The sequence below is a fragment of the Schistocerca gregaria genome, chromosome 7 (assembly GCF_023897955.1).
Source record: "Schistocerca gregaria isolate iqSchGreg1 chromosome 7, iqSchGreg1.2, whole genome shotgun sequence".
Taxonomy (NCBI): domain Eukaryota; kingdom Metazoa; phylum Arthropoda; class Insecta; order Orthoptera; family Acrididae; genus Schistocerca; species Schistocerca gregaria.
The window spans coordinates 94,108,386-94,125,896 of NC_064926.1; the positions used below are offsets into that span (position 1 = coordinate 94,108,386).

The window sequence follows — 17,511 nt, forward strand, 5'->3', positions numbered from 1 at the left end:
CCATAGAACTTAGAACTACATAAACCTAACTAACCTAAGGACAGCACACACAGCCATGCCCGAGGCAGGATTCGAGCAGTTCCAGACTGTAGCGCCTAGAACCACGCGGCCAACCCGGCCGGCCTTTTCCACTGCACAATACGTTTACACAGTCACTGCAGTACAGAGCACATACATCCGGCAAGAGTATGCAGACTTTTTACAAACCTACCGTCCCTGGGGAACCGTTCGCTGTCCGAAATTCATTGTTTTAAAATCTAAAGTCCCTTTTCCAAGTGAACAATTTTATTATTAGCAAATAATCTATCCTGTCCTCGGGCTGTGACTGTGATTGGACGTCTGTACTCTTCACCAATACCAGCCAAGTAAATAAATAGTTCTCCATCTGAAGTTGATGGTGTGAACCGTCGAAATGCATAGTGGCAAAGCAAAAAGGTTACTCACAAAGAAACTGTTTTATTTGTATTCATCAACAGTCCAGCCCATAATGCCGTCCCTTATGGGCGAAATATTCATAAACGACTGTTTAACATCAGTGGTAATAAACCACCGCTACATGCGTTAAGGCAGCTTAGCAGAGAAGTGGAACACCAAGAATGTCATAACAGGCTGACAAGTGAGGGCAGCTGACATTACTGAACGTACAACAGCTTACTCACACACCATCACTCACCATAACAAAACTACTCTGCCATGTAAACAGGATATCCCGGGTTCGAGTCCCGGTCGGGGCACACATTTTCAGCTGTCCCCGTCGAGGTATATTAACAACACCTGTCGACAGCTGAGGGTTTGAATTAATTATCATTTATTCTAGAGACGCTGTACGGTCACCAATGGTATATGTTCTTTCGAGAACAGTTACTATCCTCATATATAAATTATTTGTATTTAGGCCTATGTTTTTTAGGATGGTTTGCTAGTTTCTCGCACTTTATTTGTACCTGTAATAGCTAACTTGTAGAAGCATGTCTGATACAAAACTTAATAAACTGTTCTTTGTAAATCATTACCATATGTCCACCATCATCTGCATGTATTCGACACTGCATGAGCTACACAAGGAGAGATTGTCTAAGAAAAACACGAGGCTGCTTTTGATTCTCCAATAAAATGTTTAGATGCTATGAAGAGACACTGTAGTCAGTTCTTCATTACATATTGCATTATCGAAGTCAGTAGTCACCAACAGCTCTGTAATTCAAATCATTTGTTTATTCGACTGTGCCTATTTTGTGCTGAAAAGCTACCTTTCAGCCGCGTGTATCGTTTCCCGTGTGCATTTTTCACTAATCGTAGTGTGAGTTAATTAAGTGAAAATGTAAACGGAAGCAAGTGAACTACTAAGAAGCAGATGTAATCTTTCAAAAATGAAGTTGTAACCTGAAGGGAAGTGATACAATTGCATAATACTTCCATAATATCTGAAGACCATTCCTCGTTACCTGGTGTACATGAGACACAATAAATACGATAGCAACATCTAAACGTGAAAGTAAGTGAAAGGCAGTGACTAACATAAGTTGTCTTTCAAGTCGTTCGAAGTTCTCGGGTAGCTCAGCTGATAATTCTGTATCTGCGAAAGCCGAAGATCTCATGTTTATCAACAGTCCAGCAGACAATGTTCATAAGGTAGAGAGATTTTACTATACCACTCATTAAATACTTTGCGTAATTTATACATAGTAACATACGAAAGGATGAGACAGTTGAGTTATACATCTACAGTAAAATCAGTTTACAGATCTCTGCCACCTCATATATATCTGGAACAACAATAGATATTCAAAAACAGTTTTCACCAGCATGAACGTACGGCAGCGGCCTAGGAAACTAAATACTATGCGAACTATTAAAACGTAAACAAATACTATTTTCAATACAAACTTGTGTATTTTAAATGGACATCCCCTATTATCTCTTATGCAATCAATAGCATGAAAAATCACAAAAATAATGGCGTTGGTTGCATCGCAATACGTCAGTTACATGCCATGCGATACGAAGTTTACGTTTGAAATAAATGAAACACACAGCTAGCGCATGTCCTGAGACTCAAGCGTGCACCTCACGCCAGAGGCTCACACAATGGGAAGGTATACACAATCCACAAAAATAAACAAGTAACGTGTTCAACGCAAAGTTACGTTTTACAAATTGTAAATGGATGTTTATTGGAGTGAAACGCCGGTCGCTGTGGCCGAGCGGTTCTAGGCGCTTCAGTCTGGAACCACGCTGCTGCTACGGTCGTAGGTTCGTATCCTGCCTTTGGCATGGATGTGTATGATGTCCTTAGGTTAGTCAGGTTTAAGTAGTTCCAAGTCTAGGGGACTGATGACCTCAGATGTTAAGTCCCATAGTGCTTACAGCCATTTGAACCATTTTTGTAGTGAAATGACAACTATAGCTACAATTAGAGATAACACACTTGAATTCACTTTGCTAAGCACATTTACTAGTGCCCTGTCCTCCACAGGCACTGTATTGCTCTGCATTACATCCAGCATAGAAAATACACCCACAGATTGAACAATGAAACTGTGTCACGTCAACATATGTTCGAAGTGCCCTCCGTTCGCAACAGTACACGTTTGCAGACAGGTATCGAAAGAGTGTTCCACAGATTGTAGAGTTTCCACAGATATTGCCACACACGGCGATGTAATACGATGTTGCATATCCCCTACTTTCGTTGCGGGTTCTTGATACACTCTGTCTCTCACTGCGCCCCAGAGAAAGAAATCTAATGGCCTCAAGTTGGGAGACCGTGCTGGCCATCGCACAGTACCTCCCCGCCCCATTCACGTATTTGTAAATGTCGCATCTAGAACGTCTCTGGCAACTTTTGCATTGTGTGCGGGACATTCATCATGTTGGAACCACATTGAGTTTCCAATCCTAGATCCTCCATGAGGAGCGCTAGTGTGTGTTAAAGTAAGTGATACATATTGTTGTCCATCCAATCTTCCACTGTAAAAATAGGGACCTACAATACAGTTAGCAATGACACCTCACCAAACACTGACACTCCACTGTCGTTCATGAGCAACTGGGGGAAGCCAGTGGGTATTTTGCACGGACCGGTAATGCATGTTCCGCAGATTCACATTACCATGATATGTAAATGAAGCCTCGTCCGTAAACAACGTATTGCTTAGGAATACTGGATTACCTTGCAGCTGCTGAAGTGCAAAACGACGGAATGCATTGCGGGATTCGAAGTCATTCCCTTACAGATCTTGGTGCAGTGAGATTTGGAACGGATGAAACCGATGCCGTTGCATGATTCTGCACACACTACTGTGGCTTATTCCTACACCTCGTGCAACTTCTCGTACACCCACCTGAGGATTGTGAACTACAGAAGCCAGAACAGCAATGTCGTTTTCATTTCCAGTCGCTGGCGTCGTACGTTGACGTTTTATGGGAGCCCAGATTCCTGTTTCCGTGAGTGTCTTGCAGATGTTGCCTACCGTTCGAGATGACGGACAACGCCGATCTGGGTAGCCTTCAGCATACAGTGTCACAGCTGCGGTTACATTTATGTGACATTCGCCATAAATTAAAATAATATCTAGTTTTTCTTCAATACTGAAGGCTGGCATATCGGCTAGATGACGGCAAACGTAACAAACAGCAAGGAAAAAGGTTTAATTTGGCAACGTATGTGAATTACGTTAAGGTATTAGAGCAGTTCAGCAGACCAGATTAGGAGAGACTTGTACACTGAAGGTAGAACGTGCCGTGGTGGTATTGGTATGTTAACGGCAGGAAACTGTGACGCCGTTGCTATCCTTTACAAGCCACATACGAGGGCTGTTCTGAAAGTAAGGAACGATAGGTCGCGAAATGGGAACCACAGTGAAAATCAAAACCGTTTTATTTGCAACCGTTAGCGACACCTTCCAGCTACTTCTCTACACAGTCACCGCTCAGACTTAGAGATCTGTCGTAGCGTTGTACCAACTTTTCAGTTCCCTCGTTAAAGAAGACAGCCGCCAGTGCTTTTCGACAATTTTCTACTATGGGCTCCAACTCGTTATCATCATAGCCATCGGTTTATCTGAGCAGAGATGAACCTCAGGGGTAGCCAATTACGGGCTGTATTGTGGGTGACCAAACCCCATCGAAACGCTGCAGAAGCATCTTCATTGCCCCTGCAGAGTGCGTCCGAGAATTGTCGTGTAGACCTAACCGTATGACAGCTATGTTATGTGGATTTCGTAGCTTCAGGAGAAATCTTTCGCCAGGTGCTCATACTTGGCGAGAGATGCTACTTTCTAGCCATCTTTACGTTCTCACTGTGAGCTCAGAACTGAGAAGAGCGACATGATGCGATCGACGGGCGTACTAGACACAGTGCCCAACGCATCTGTGCAAAGCTTCATCAGATTTTCACTGTATTTTCCATTTCGCGACCAGTCATTCCTTACTTTTCAAATAATCTTCATATTTTAGAACTTATGAGATTTAGAAACGTAAAACTAAGTGTGTTACCACTAATTGTACCTCTAGTTGTTATTTCGCAACAATAAACATTATGCACAGGACACCCATCATTCTGATACCGCATTATTTGACACATTTTAAGAGGTGGACCGGTTCAAGTAATGTACAGCTCAAGAAGGGGCTAAATAATCCCACTTTAGGAGTGCCAATGAAATATGGGCCAATGATGTTATACAATAGCACACCATATACAATAACACACCACTGACGTAGGACGTCAATGACATCGCGATTACCGGCAGCGAGAGGTGCATGCTTGAGTCTCAGGACGTGCGCTACCTGTGTGCTTCATTTACTTCAGCCGTCAACTTCGCTTCGCAGTTTCTCGGGACGTAATTGACGTATTGCAATGCAACCAACGTTATTATTTTTGATATTTTTCATTCTATTGATTGCATACGAGATAATATGCGGTGTCCATTTAAAAATACGCAAGTTTGTGTCGAAAATAGTATTTGCTTACATTTTAAAATTTCGCATAGTATTTGATACTTCAATGCTGGTGTAAACCGTTTTTTGAATATCTATTGCTGGTCCAGAGATATTTGATGTGGCAGAGTTAGGTGAGGCACCCTATATACAGGGTGGTCCATTGATCGTGACTGGGCCAAATATCTCACGAAATAAGCGTCAAACGAAAAAACAACAAAGAACGAAACTTGTCTAGCTTGAAGGGGCAAACCTGATGGCGCTATGGTTGGCCCGATAGATGGCGCTACCATAGGTCAAACGGATATCAACTGCGTTTTTAAAATAGGAACCCCCATTTTTAATTACATATTCGTGTAGTCCATAAAGAAATATGAATGTTTTAGCTGGACCACTTTTTTCGCTTTGTGATAGATAGCGCTGTAATTGTGACAAACATATGGCTCACAATTTTAGACGAACAGTTGGTTGGTTCAAATGGCTCTGAGCACTATGGGACTCAACTGCTGTGGTCATCAGTCCCCTAGAACTTAGAACTACTTAAACCTAACTAACCTAAGGACATCACACACGTCCATGCCCGAGGCAGGATTCGAACCTGCGACCGTAGCAGTCACACGGTTCCGGACTGCGCGCCTAGAACCGCGAGACCACCGCGGCCGGCGAACAGTTGGTAACAGGTAGGTTTTGTAAATTAAAGTACAGAAAGCTGGTAAGTTTGAACATTTTATTTCGGTTGTTCCAATGTGATACATGTACCTTTGTGAACTTATATTTCTGAGAAAGTATGCTGTTACAGCGTGATTGACCGTAAATACCACATTAATTCAATAAATGCTCAAAATGATGTCTGTCAACCTCAATGCATTTGGGAATACGTGTAACGACATTCCCCTCAACAGCGAGTAGTTCACTTTCGTAACGTTCGCACATGCATTGACAATGCGCTGACGCATGTTGTCAGGCGTTGTCGGTGGATCACGATAGCAAATATCCTTCAACTTTCCGCACAGAAAGAAATACGGAGACGTCATATCTGGTGAACGTGCGGGCTATGGTATGGTGCTTCGACGACCAATCCACCTGTCATGAAATATGATGTTCAATACCGCTTCAACCACACGCGAGCTATGTGCCGGATATCCAACATGTTGGAAGTACATCGCCATTCTGTCATGCAGTAAATCATCTTGTACTAACATCGGGTGAACATTACGTAGGAAATCAGCATACATTGCACCATTTAGATTGCCATCGATAAAAAAGGGGAGGCCAATTATCCTTCCTCCCATAATGCCGCACCATACATCGACCCTCCAAGGTCGCTGATGTTTCACTTGTCGCAGCCATCGTGGATTTTCCGTTGCCCAATAGTGCATATCATGCCGGTTTACGTTACCGCTGTTGGTGAATGATGCTTCGTCGCTAAATAGAATGTGCACAAAAAATCGGTCATCGTCCCGTAATTTCTCTTGTGTCCAGTGACAGAAATGTACACGACGTTCAAAGTGGTCGCCATGCAGTTCCTGGTGCAGAGAAACATGGTACAGGTGCAATCGATGTGGATGTAGCATTCTCAGCACCGACGTTTTTGAGATTCCCGATTCTCGCACAATATTTCTGCTACTGTTGTGCGGATTAGCCGCGACAGCAGCTAAAATACCTACTCGGGCATCATCATTTGTTGCAGGTCGTGGTTGACGTTTCACATGTGGCTGAACACTTCCTGTTTCCTTAAATAACGTAACTATCCGGCGAACGGTCCGGACTCTTCGATGATGTCGTCCAGGATACCGAGCAGCATACATAGCACACGCCCGTTGGGCATTTTGATCACAACAGCCATTCATCAACACGATATCGACCTTTTCCGCAATTGGTAAACGGTCCATTTTAAATGCGTAATGTATCATCAAGCAAATACCGTCAGCAGTGACGGAATTTTACGTGATACCACGTACTTATACGTTTGTGACTATTAAAGCGCCACCTATCACAAAGCGAAAAACGTGGTCCAACTGAAACATTCATATTTCTTTACGTACTACACGAATATGTAATAAAAATGGGGATTCCTATTTTAAAAAACGCAGTTGATATCCGTTTGGCCTTTGGCAGTGCCATAGCGCCATCTGGTTTCCCCCTTCAAGCTACACGAGTTTCGTTCTTTCTAGTTTTCTCGTTTGACGCTTATTTCGTGAGATATTTGGCCTGGTCACTATCAATGGGCCACCCTCTATATACAGGGTGAGTCACCTAACGTTACCGCTGGATATATTTCGTAAACCACATGAAATACTGACGAACTGATTCCACAGACCGAACGTGAGGAGAGGGGCTAGTGTAATTGTTTAATACAAACCATACAAAAATCCACGGAAGTATGTTTTTTAACACAAACCTACGCTTTTTTTAAATGTTAGCACATCTGAAGATATAAACAAATAAGTAACCAGTGCCGTTTGTTGCATTGTAAAATGTTAATTACATCCGGAGATACTGTAACCTAAAGTCGACGCTTGAAACATTGTCCTCACTTCATTTCAGGGGCCCAAACAGATACAACATACATCGCGTTTCTACAGAATGATCTGCCAACGTTGCTCGAAAATGTCCCACTGGAAACGCGTCGACGTATGTAGTATCAGCATGATGGTGCACCTGCACATTCCGCAATTAACACTAGGCTGACCCTTGACAGGATGTTCGAGGGGCGTTTCATAGGACGTGGAGGACGCATAAATTGGCCAGCCCGTTCTTCTGATCTTACACCTCTGGACTTCTTTCTGTGGGGTACGTTAAAGGAGAATGTGTACCGTGATATGCCTACAACCCCAGAGAATATGAAACAACGTATTATGGCAGCCTGCGGCGACATTACACCAGATGTGCACGACATTCATTACGCCAGAGATTGCAATTGTGTGCAGCAAATGATGGCCACCACATTGAATATCTATTGGCCTGACATGTCGGGACACACTCTATTCCGCTCCGTAATTGAAAACGGAAACCATGTGTGTACGTGTACCTCACCCCTCATTGTAATGTACATAAGCGTCAGTGAAAAATACCGAAAAAAGGTGTTAGCATGTGGACGTAATGTGCTTTTACAGTCTCTTCTGTACCTAAGGTCCATCACCGTTCTCTTTGGATCCCTACGTAATTCGGTGCTCTCCGATACACACGATCGAACAGCGGAGGAGTGGTACTCAAGCGTCAACTTTAGGTTACAGTATCTCCGGATATAATTAATATTTTACAATGAAACAAACGTCACTGATTACGTGTTTGTTTATACGTTCAGATGTGCTAACAAAACTAACGGGGTTCCATTTAAAAAAAACGTAGGTTTGTGTTAAAAACATACTTCCGTGCATTTTTTTTATGGTTTGTATTAACCAATTACGCTAACCCCTCTCCTCACGTTCGGTCTGTGGCTCACGAAATATATCCAGCGGTAATGTTAGGTATCTCACCCTGTATATTGCTTCATGGCTGTCAGGAGGTCCCTGAAGATTGATGTGGCTTGAAGACCGTTCTTGAAACGAGTTAGTATAGCTCAGTTAGAAAGCACTACTCTCAGAAGGCATATACTGGTCTCGAATTGTGGCGTTACACATAATTTTGCCTGTAATAATCCTTCACATTTGTATTTGGTTTGCAACTATACTCATAAGGCGTGGAGACGAGGCAGAATAGAAGTACCGGCAGCGCGGCGTGTCTTGCAGTGAACGTGTTGGACGGCGAGCAGCTGAGCCTGTCGCGCATCTCGAGGACCGAGATGGGGGCCTACCTCTGCATCGCCACCAACGGCGTGCCGCCCTCTGTCAGCAAGAGGATCACGGTCGACGTCGAGTGTGAGTAACTGCAAGGCGAGCTCCATAAACATACCGCCCCGCCAAATATGTCGTGCACCTCAAGGTAGGCAACCCAACTTAACGTCGTCTGCACTGGAGGCGCATGATGCAAGTGAGGTAGCCTACCTTAAGGCGTAGGAAATATTTTCCGGAACAGTTCAATTTCGATCACCCTGCAACAGCGCTAGGGGACGTTGAACACACGGGATATTTAGTTTGTTGCAGTGTGCCTAGCATTTATATATAGGTGGCGCATACACCCTCCAAAACTACAGGGTGTTACAAAAAGGTACTGCCAAACTTTCAGGAAACATTCCTCACACACAAACAAAGAAAATATGTTATGTGGATATGTGTCCGGAAACGCTCACTTTCCATGTTAGAGCTCATTTAATTACTTCTCTTCAAACCACATTAATCATGGAATGGAAACACACAGCAACAGAACGTACCAGCGTGAATACAAACACTTTGTTACAGGAAATGTTCAAAATGTCCTCCGTTAGCGACGATACATGCATCCACCCTCCGTCGCACGGTGTCCCTGATGCGCTGATGCAGCCCTGGAGAATGGCGTATTGTATCACAGCCGTCCACAATACGAGCACGAAGAGTCTCTACATTAGGTACCGGGGGTGCGTAGACAAGAACTTTCAAATGCCCCCATAAATGAAAGTCAAGAGGGTTGAGGTAAGGAGAGCGTGGAGGCCATGGAATTGGTTCTCCTCTACCAATCCATCGGTCACCGAATCTGTTGTTGAGAAGCGTACGAACACTTCGACTAAAATGTGCAGGAGCTCCATCGTGCATGAACCACATGTTGTGTCGTACTTGTAAAGGCACATGTTCTAGCAGCACAGATCGATTATTCCGTATGAAATCATGATAACGTGCTCCATTGAGCGTAATTGGAAGAACATGGGGCACAATCAAGACATCACGAACAATGCCTGCCCAAACGTTCACAGAAAATCTGTGTTGATGACGTAATTGCACAATTTCGTGCGGATTCTCGTCAGCCCACACAAATTGGTTGTGAAAATTTAGAATTTGATCACGTTGGAATGAAGCATCATCCGTAAAGAGAACATTTTCACTGAAATGAGGATTGACACATTGTCGGATGAACCATTCGCAAAAGTGTACCCATGGAGGCCAATCAGCTGCTGATAGTGCCTGCACACGTTGTACATGGTACGGAAACAACTGGTTCTCCCGTAGTACTTTCCACACAGTGACGTGGTCAACGTTACCTTGTACAGCAGCAATTTCTCTGACTCTGACATTAGGGTTATCGTCAACTGCACGAAGAATTGCTTCGTCCATTGCAGGTGTCGTTCTGGGTCTTCCCCAGTCGAGAGTCATAGGCTGGAATGTTCCGTGCTCCCTAAGACGCCGATCAATTGCTTCGAACGTCTTCCTGTCGGTACACCTTCCTTCTGGAAATCTGTCTCGATACAAACGTACCGCGCCACTGCTATTGCCTCGTGCTAATCCATACATCAAATGGGCATCTGCCAACTCCACATTTGTAAACATTGCACTGACTGCAAAATGACGTTAGTGATTAACACAAACCTGTTGATGGTACGTACTGATGTGCTTGATGCTAGTACTGTAGAGCAATGAGTCGCATGTCAACACAAGCACCGAAGTCAACATTACCTTCCTTCAATTGGGCCAACTGGCGGTTAATCAAGGAAGTACAGTACATACTGACGAAGCTAAAATGAGCTCTAACGTGGTAATTAAGCGTTTCCGGACACATGTCAACGTAACATCTTTTCTTTATTTGCGTGTGAGGAATGTTTCCTGAAAGTTTGGACGTACCTTTTTGTAACACCCTGTATATCTCATTGTTCACTTCTTACTGCTGAATTTATCAATTTGTGTAGATGTGTCTCAAACGTACTCCATCCAATTTACTACGTTCGCCCATCGGTATAATCGCATCTTTGGTAATAGCTCTTGGCCTTGCATTTAAAACTTTGCGCTCAGCGGATCTGACCAACCACGGGGAGCATCTGCGTCGGCACTCGAAGGCGCAAATGGTTTTTAGTGGTGTGACTGGAATGGCGAGCACTCGGCCTCGAGAATACAAATGAAAGGGACCTGAAGGAGTGGTATCTATCGAGTAGTAGGGCAGCCCCAGCTGTAGTAATCCGTGTTTCAGAAATAAATCGCTTTCAGCTGTATCAGAACTTTTCTTTCCATTAAGAACACCAAAGCCGGAGGAATTCCAAGTCTACTTCAAGCAACCACATATGTGATTCCCGACACTCCATAACAAATGCAGCTAATAATTTAGAAGAGAAGCACAGGAGCAGACCTTAAAAAACCTGGAAGATATCGAAATTATGTGGAGTCTAAAGCTATACTCCTAACACACTTGCAACAATCAGGTAGATTTAAGACATTATAATATACAATCTAATGTGGATCGTGTTTGAAGGACATGGTATCACAGTTTTTCGACTGATTCGTTATCAATGCTGTGCTGGTTGTTATATTCTGCTGCGTCTGCTCTAGTTACCAGGGAAACTCTCCATCAGACTTAATGGTAAGAGGGACCAGTGCATAGCCTGACAAACACTGAACATATATCAAGCATGAAAACAGGAGGAAGTCTACTGAAATATGAAAAAAGAAGCATAACAGAAAAAGTGAACCGTACAAGCTACCAATCAGTTATTTATTTTGCCTTAATTACTACTTCAGTTATATTCTACAATTTAAGGCATATATAGGAATAAACAGGAGAATACGTGGGAGTATTGGAGCTGCTCAGTGACAGGTATGGGGCAGGCATTGTGGCCACGCCTCGGAACTTCGACCCCGCCGCCTTTGCCTCCGCCTGCCAGTGGCTGAAAATCTTCTCAAAGATCATAAAAAAATCAGACAAAAAGTCTCGGGATTGAGCACTGGGCAAGGAACTGAAAGGTTTCATGATCGGCCCCTGGTTGGGGTCAGTATTTCTTTTTCACTGTCAATAATGCACTTTGCCATAAACAAGGTGTAGAAAAAATGGCGTAGTGGTTAACAAGAGAAAAGGAAGATAGCTCTGTTGGTAGGGCTCTTGCCCGGGAACGGTAAGGCCTTAAAAAATGATTAGCACAAAAAAAGGTTACACAATAGTTAACGCACCTGCGTAGTAAGCAGGAGAACAAAAAGCCTAAACTGGGCAACGTCGAGCGCATTTAAACAGTTCCTTCGTCATGGTCATGCGGCTAGGCTGTTGGCCTGTGGAGGGTGAGGTCCGTGTTCGAACCTCCGTTATACCCAATTTTTTTTCACAATATTATGAAATCTTCGTCCGGTCATTAATGTGTCTGTTCGCTGTATTCAAATTTGTGTCCATGTCGTGGGGTAAAGTCAATAGCGACGTGTAAGGAATGGATCTCCAGGCATACGCATCTCTCATTTGTTCTATACATGTACCACATGTTACGACTCTTGCAATCTGTTTTGGAAGTTTTGTCTCTTTAATTCATTTGTTGTAACATAGTTCAGACACGTTTATTTGCTGTTTTCTTTTCTGTGACAGGTCCATGCGGCATATACCCTGCTGTACTATTCATCACATTTACCTGTGACTCATATTCTATAACCAACGTATAGAATGACAATTGCCAAGACTACAGAAGGAGAACAGACGTATCAAAGACTGGACGGAAAGTTCATAATTTTGTGAAAAAGAAAAGGCGCACGAGGGAGATTTGAACGCAGATCTCCTGCTTTGCAGTCCAGCAGCGTGATCACACAGTCATGATTGTGTGATTCCATCTGCTTGGACGGTTCATTGTCCTTATGTTGCATCTTTTTCCGGAGTTTAGTACCCCCTTCTTCCAGTTTTCATGTTTGATCTGTGTCCAGTTTTTGACGGACTATTAACTGGGCCGTTTTACCAATAAATCTTAGAGTGGGTGCGTTGGGGAGCTTCCCTAGTCAGCATTAACGGTGTTTTATGCTGAACTGTTATAGCTTGTATGCATGTGCTGTGTAACAGAGGCCACAGTCATTCCCATGGTATTTGGATACTCGCGAAAATGTTTGCCGCTTTCCCCACTAAGTGTGTGGTAATGCCAGACACATGAGCCTGTTGACTAGCAGTCAGTCAGCGAGGCGATCTGGTGTCTGCCGCTTCCTGGTATGCAGTGCTTTTTTAACCATGGGATTTCAACGATACCAACTAGTCACTTTTTAACTTTTTTTATTTTCTTATTTTTCCCATCGTTGTACGTAAACGAACTTTTAACACGCCAGGCTAGCAGCTGGTCAATTTGATCTATGACACCCTGCTTGTTCCGGATGACAGTATTTTATTTTGAGAAGTTTAAGTCTTCCTCCTTCCCGTATCACAGACTTTATGTGCTGCTGATGCGTGAGTATTTGATGTGGGTCTCTATTCGTTATTGTTACAATAGGTTAAAATGATTCAAATGGCTCTGAGAATTATGCGGCTTAACTTCTGAGGTCATCAGTCGCGTAGAACTTAGAACAAACCTAACTAACCTAAGGACATCACACACATCCATGCCCGAGGCAAGATTCGAACCTGCGACCGTAGCGGTCACTCGGCTCCAGACTGTTACAATAGGCATCCAGTTATTATCATAATATCGATTGTGTGTTTCTTATCTTCTAGATGTACACCTGAAGATGTCGTTTGGCATCACGATATCGATCGTGCTCTTTTAAATAAGGAGTTCATGTACCGCTAAAAGCTGCTTATTTCTGAAACACATTTATCGATGTAATGGCCTTTTAGATATGTGCACTTTGTCAATTTTTCTACCGAATAGGTTCCACACACGAAGTCTGACTACGGAAAATCTACAAAATTCTCATTAGCACGTACTGTAATATTTCCCAAAGGTTTTCCATTTACCATTTTCTTTAGATCTGGGAAAAAATGCGGACTTTGTGATAGAAGTGTTTTCCACAAGGATGTTCTTTTCTTTTACTGGCAAGACAACGCTTTTGCTATGTATTGGTACATGAAGTTGCTCAAACATTAACTTGTTATTATTTTTCCTCTATAAACTGTCATTAAGAGGAATCCCTTTTGCATTCAGAAAATACTAACCACAATCTTTTCGGGACACGCAAGGTCGCCGGCCTCATCACGGTGCTTTGATTCCTGGTTGCAGGTGATGGACCGACGTCTCCTGAGCAAGAACAGATAGTTACAGAAAATCATACTGATTCTTCATAAACTTTCTGATCGTAGCTGGAGCCTTGTTGTCTATTGGCTTTCATTCGTTGTTAAACAAATGCGGCTCTCAGCTTGCATAAAGCTTACTCACAACTAATCATCCGTGTAAAATACACTGAACTCTCTCTACTGGTAGGCCCGCGGCGACGGCCACTTTGCATACAGCATGATTAAAATGAAAGTGTCACATATTCCTGCAGGAGGTAGGACTGATCAAAAGTACAACAATAATCCTTATAATGTTACGTCTTGGAAATCAATACCTACTTACATATTGGACATCAGTCCTCTCATTCCCATCCGTCTGTTACGTAGAAGCAGACACTGTAGGCAATGGCGCATGCCACTGACACGTCCTTCAGCCGTTTTCGCAGTGAATAAAGCATTCAAACACTCCCAAGTCACATGCTTTGGTCCCAAGCTCCTGTGAACTATGCAAATAGTCGATCGTTGAGCATGCACCAAAGCGTTTAAATATCCCCACACCGTCCGCCTCTGGTAGATTAGTGGTCAGCGCGACAGAATGTCAATTCTAAGGGCCCGGGTTCGATTCCCGCCTGGATCGGAGATTTTCTCCGCTCAGGGACTGGGTGTTGTGTTGTCCTGATCATCATCATTTCATTCCCACCGACGCGCAAGTCGCTGAAGTCGCGTCAAACCGAAAGACTTGCACCCGGCGAACGGTCTAGCCGACGGGAGGCCCAAGTCACACGACCTGGCGAACCGGTCACGGTTGTGGAATCACCGGAACTCTGTCACTGCTTACATCACCGACATTATCCTGCTCCAGTCCGACGTCGAGGACTAATTCTCTGATGTGGCTAACTGCTTTTTACATTTTGTTATTGCAGGTGTGGGGGGACGACTTTTTGACGTTTCAGCAGTATATGCATATTGGGGAGCCTCGCAATTGCCCCGATATAGGGATAATTTTGCAGACAGGCTGTTGGTTAAGACGGTCAGCGGGTGTGACACTTATCCATCAGAGATATGGAAATGCCCCACCGGGGTGTATGGTGCGGTGAAGGGGCTTTCTTTTGCAGGTCCGCCTTGATTATATATATTTCACTATGTTCGGTTTCGGCCACTGACATCTTCAGATCATAAAATATTCTGATGTAGTAGCATCAACGTCAAACTAAACATGTAGGTACATAGTAAGTGCTTTCTATGTATTGTATTGTATGTTAACCGGGGACCTAGAAACAACGGAGAGGCTCCGTCCCCGCCGCACCCGCAGTGGTCCACAACCCCACTACGACTACCGGAGTCCACTTCACCCCTCCGTCGCCCCACACCGAACCCAGGGTTACTATGCGGTTCGGCCCCCGGTGGAGCCCCCCCCCCCCCCCCCCCGCCACCAAGGGAACGTCTCACACCAGACGAGTGTAACCCCTAATCATCATCATTTCATCCCCATGGACGCAAGTCGCCCATGTGGCGTCAAATCGAAACACTTCCTCACGGCGAACGGTCTACCTGGAAGAAGCCCCTAGTCACACGACATTTACATTTACATCCCTACACCACTAAACGCAACGGATTCCCATCCTGTGAAAAGCGAGGCCATGCTACAGGACCTCGTCAAGCAATCCATCGTCAATTAAACGTCACGGCGAGGTAATGTCACGCGTTCGTACAAAATAGTATGGCTTGTCGTGCATGAGCCTCACACTAATTCAGAAACGATCATGATGACTCATCTCCATGATTTGCATCTGCCCATACTTGGGCGTTGTGGTGACTTACTATGCCATCTCTTCTGATGGCCTGCACCACCAAACACTACCCATTAGTCGTTACAAGTAAAACGACAAAGATCTCAATATGTGTTGGTTTCGGGACATATAGGTGTAGGAACGTTTTTTCTACTTTTGACTGATAGTACGTCCTGTGGGAATATGTGACACCCTTTATATCTATCAAATTGTACTCTTTCTCGATTTTATGTCCATTGTTTCAATTCTGGGATGTTCTTCACGTAGATCATCTTAACGAGAAATAAGGCAAATTCTGAATTATTACTGTTGAGAATAAACAAACCTTTATAAACGTCACCCATTCTATAGGTTTTCCCGTTGCAGATGTTGTTGTTGTTGTTGTTGTTGTCTTCAGTCCTGAGACTGGTTTGATGCAGCTCTCCATGCTACTCTATCCTGTGCAAGCTGCTTCATCTCCCAGTACCTACTGCAACCTACATCCTTCTGAATCTGCTTAGTGTACTCATCTCTCGGTCTCCCTCTACGATTTTTACCCTCCACGCTGCCCTCCAATTCTAAATTTGTGATCCCTTGATGCCTCAAAACATGTCCTACCAACCGATCCCTTCTTCTAGTCAAGTTGTGCCACAAACTTCTCTTCTCCCCAATCCTATTCAATACCTCCTCATTAGTTACGTGATCTATCCACCGTATCTTCAGTATTCTTCTGTAGCACCACATTTCGAAAGCTTCTATTCTCTTCTTGTCCAAACTAGTTATCGTCCATGTTTCACTTCCATACATGGCTACACTCCAAACAAATACTTTCAGAAACGACTTCCTGATACATAAATCTATATTCGATGTTAACAAATTTCTCTTCTTCAGAAACGCTTTCCTTGCCATTGCCAGTCTACATTTTATATCCTCTCTACTTCGACCATCATCAGTTATTTTACTTCCTAAATAGCAAAACTCCTTTACTACTTTAAGTGTCTCATTTCCTAATCTAATTCCCTCAGCATCACCCGATTTAATTTGACTACATTCCATTATCCTCGTTTTGCTTTTGTTAATGTTCATCTTATATCCTCCTTTCAAGACACTGTCCATTCCGTTCAACTGCTCTTCCAAGTCCTTTGCTGTCTCTGACAGAATTACAATGTCATCGGCGAACCTCAAAGTTTTTACTTCGTCTCCATGAATTTTAATACCTACTCCAAATTTTTCTTTTGTTTCCTTTACTGCTTGCTCAATATACAGATTGAATAACATCGGGGAGAGGCTACAACCCTGTCTCACTCCTTTCCCAACCACTGCTTCCCTTTCATGCCCCTCGACTCTTATGACTGCCATCTGGTTTCTGTACAAATTATAAATAGCCTTTCGCTCCCTGTATTTTACCCCTGCCACCTTTAGAATTTGAAAAAGGGTATTCCAGTCAACATTGTCAAAAGCTTTCTCTAAGTCTACAAATGCTAGAAACGTAGGTTTGCCTTTTCTTAATCTTTCTTTTAAGATAAGTCGTAAGGTCAGTATTGCCTCACGTGTTCCAACATTTCGACGGAATCCAAACTGATCCTCCCCGAGGTCTGCATCTACCAGTTTCTCCATTCGTCTGTAAAGAATTCGCGTTAGTATTTTGCAGTCGTGGCTTATTAAACTGATAGTTCGGTAATTTTCACATCTGTCAGCACCTGCTTTCTTTGGGATTGGAATTATTATATTCTTCTTGAAGTCTGAGGGTATTTCGCCTGTCTCATACATCTTGCTCACCAGCTGGTAGAGTTTTGTCAGG

General features: G+C 43.6%; 1 protein-coding gene across 1 annotated transcript in view; it reads left to right on the forward strand.

The window, feature by feature from the left end:
* The window catches only part of LOC126282303 (neurotrimin-like), a 152,826-nt gene that overhangs the window by 102,340 nt on the left and 32,975 nt on the right, over positions 1-17,511 (forward strand). Inside the window, exon 5 of the mRNA XM_049981957.1 lies at positions 8,619-8,798. Within this exon, the coding sequence (XP_049837914.1) occupies positions 8,619-8,798 (180 nt within the window). The remainder of the gene's footprint in view (positions 1-8,618; positions 8,799-17,511) is intronic.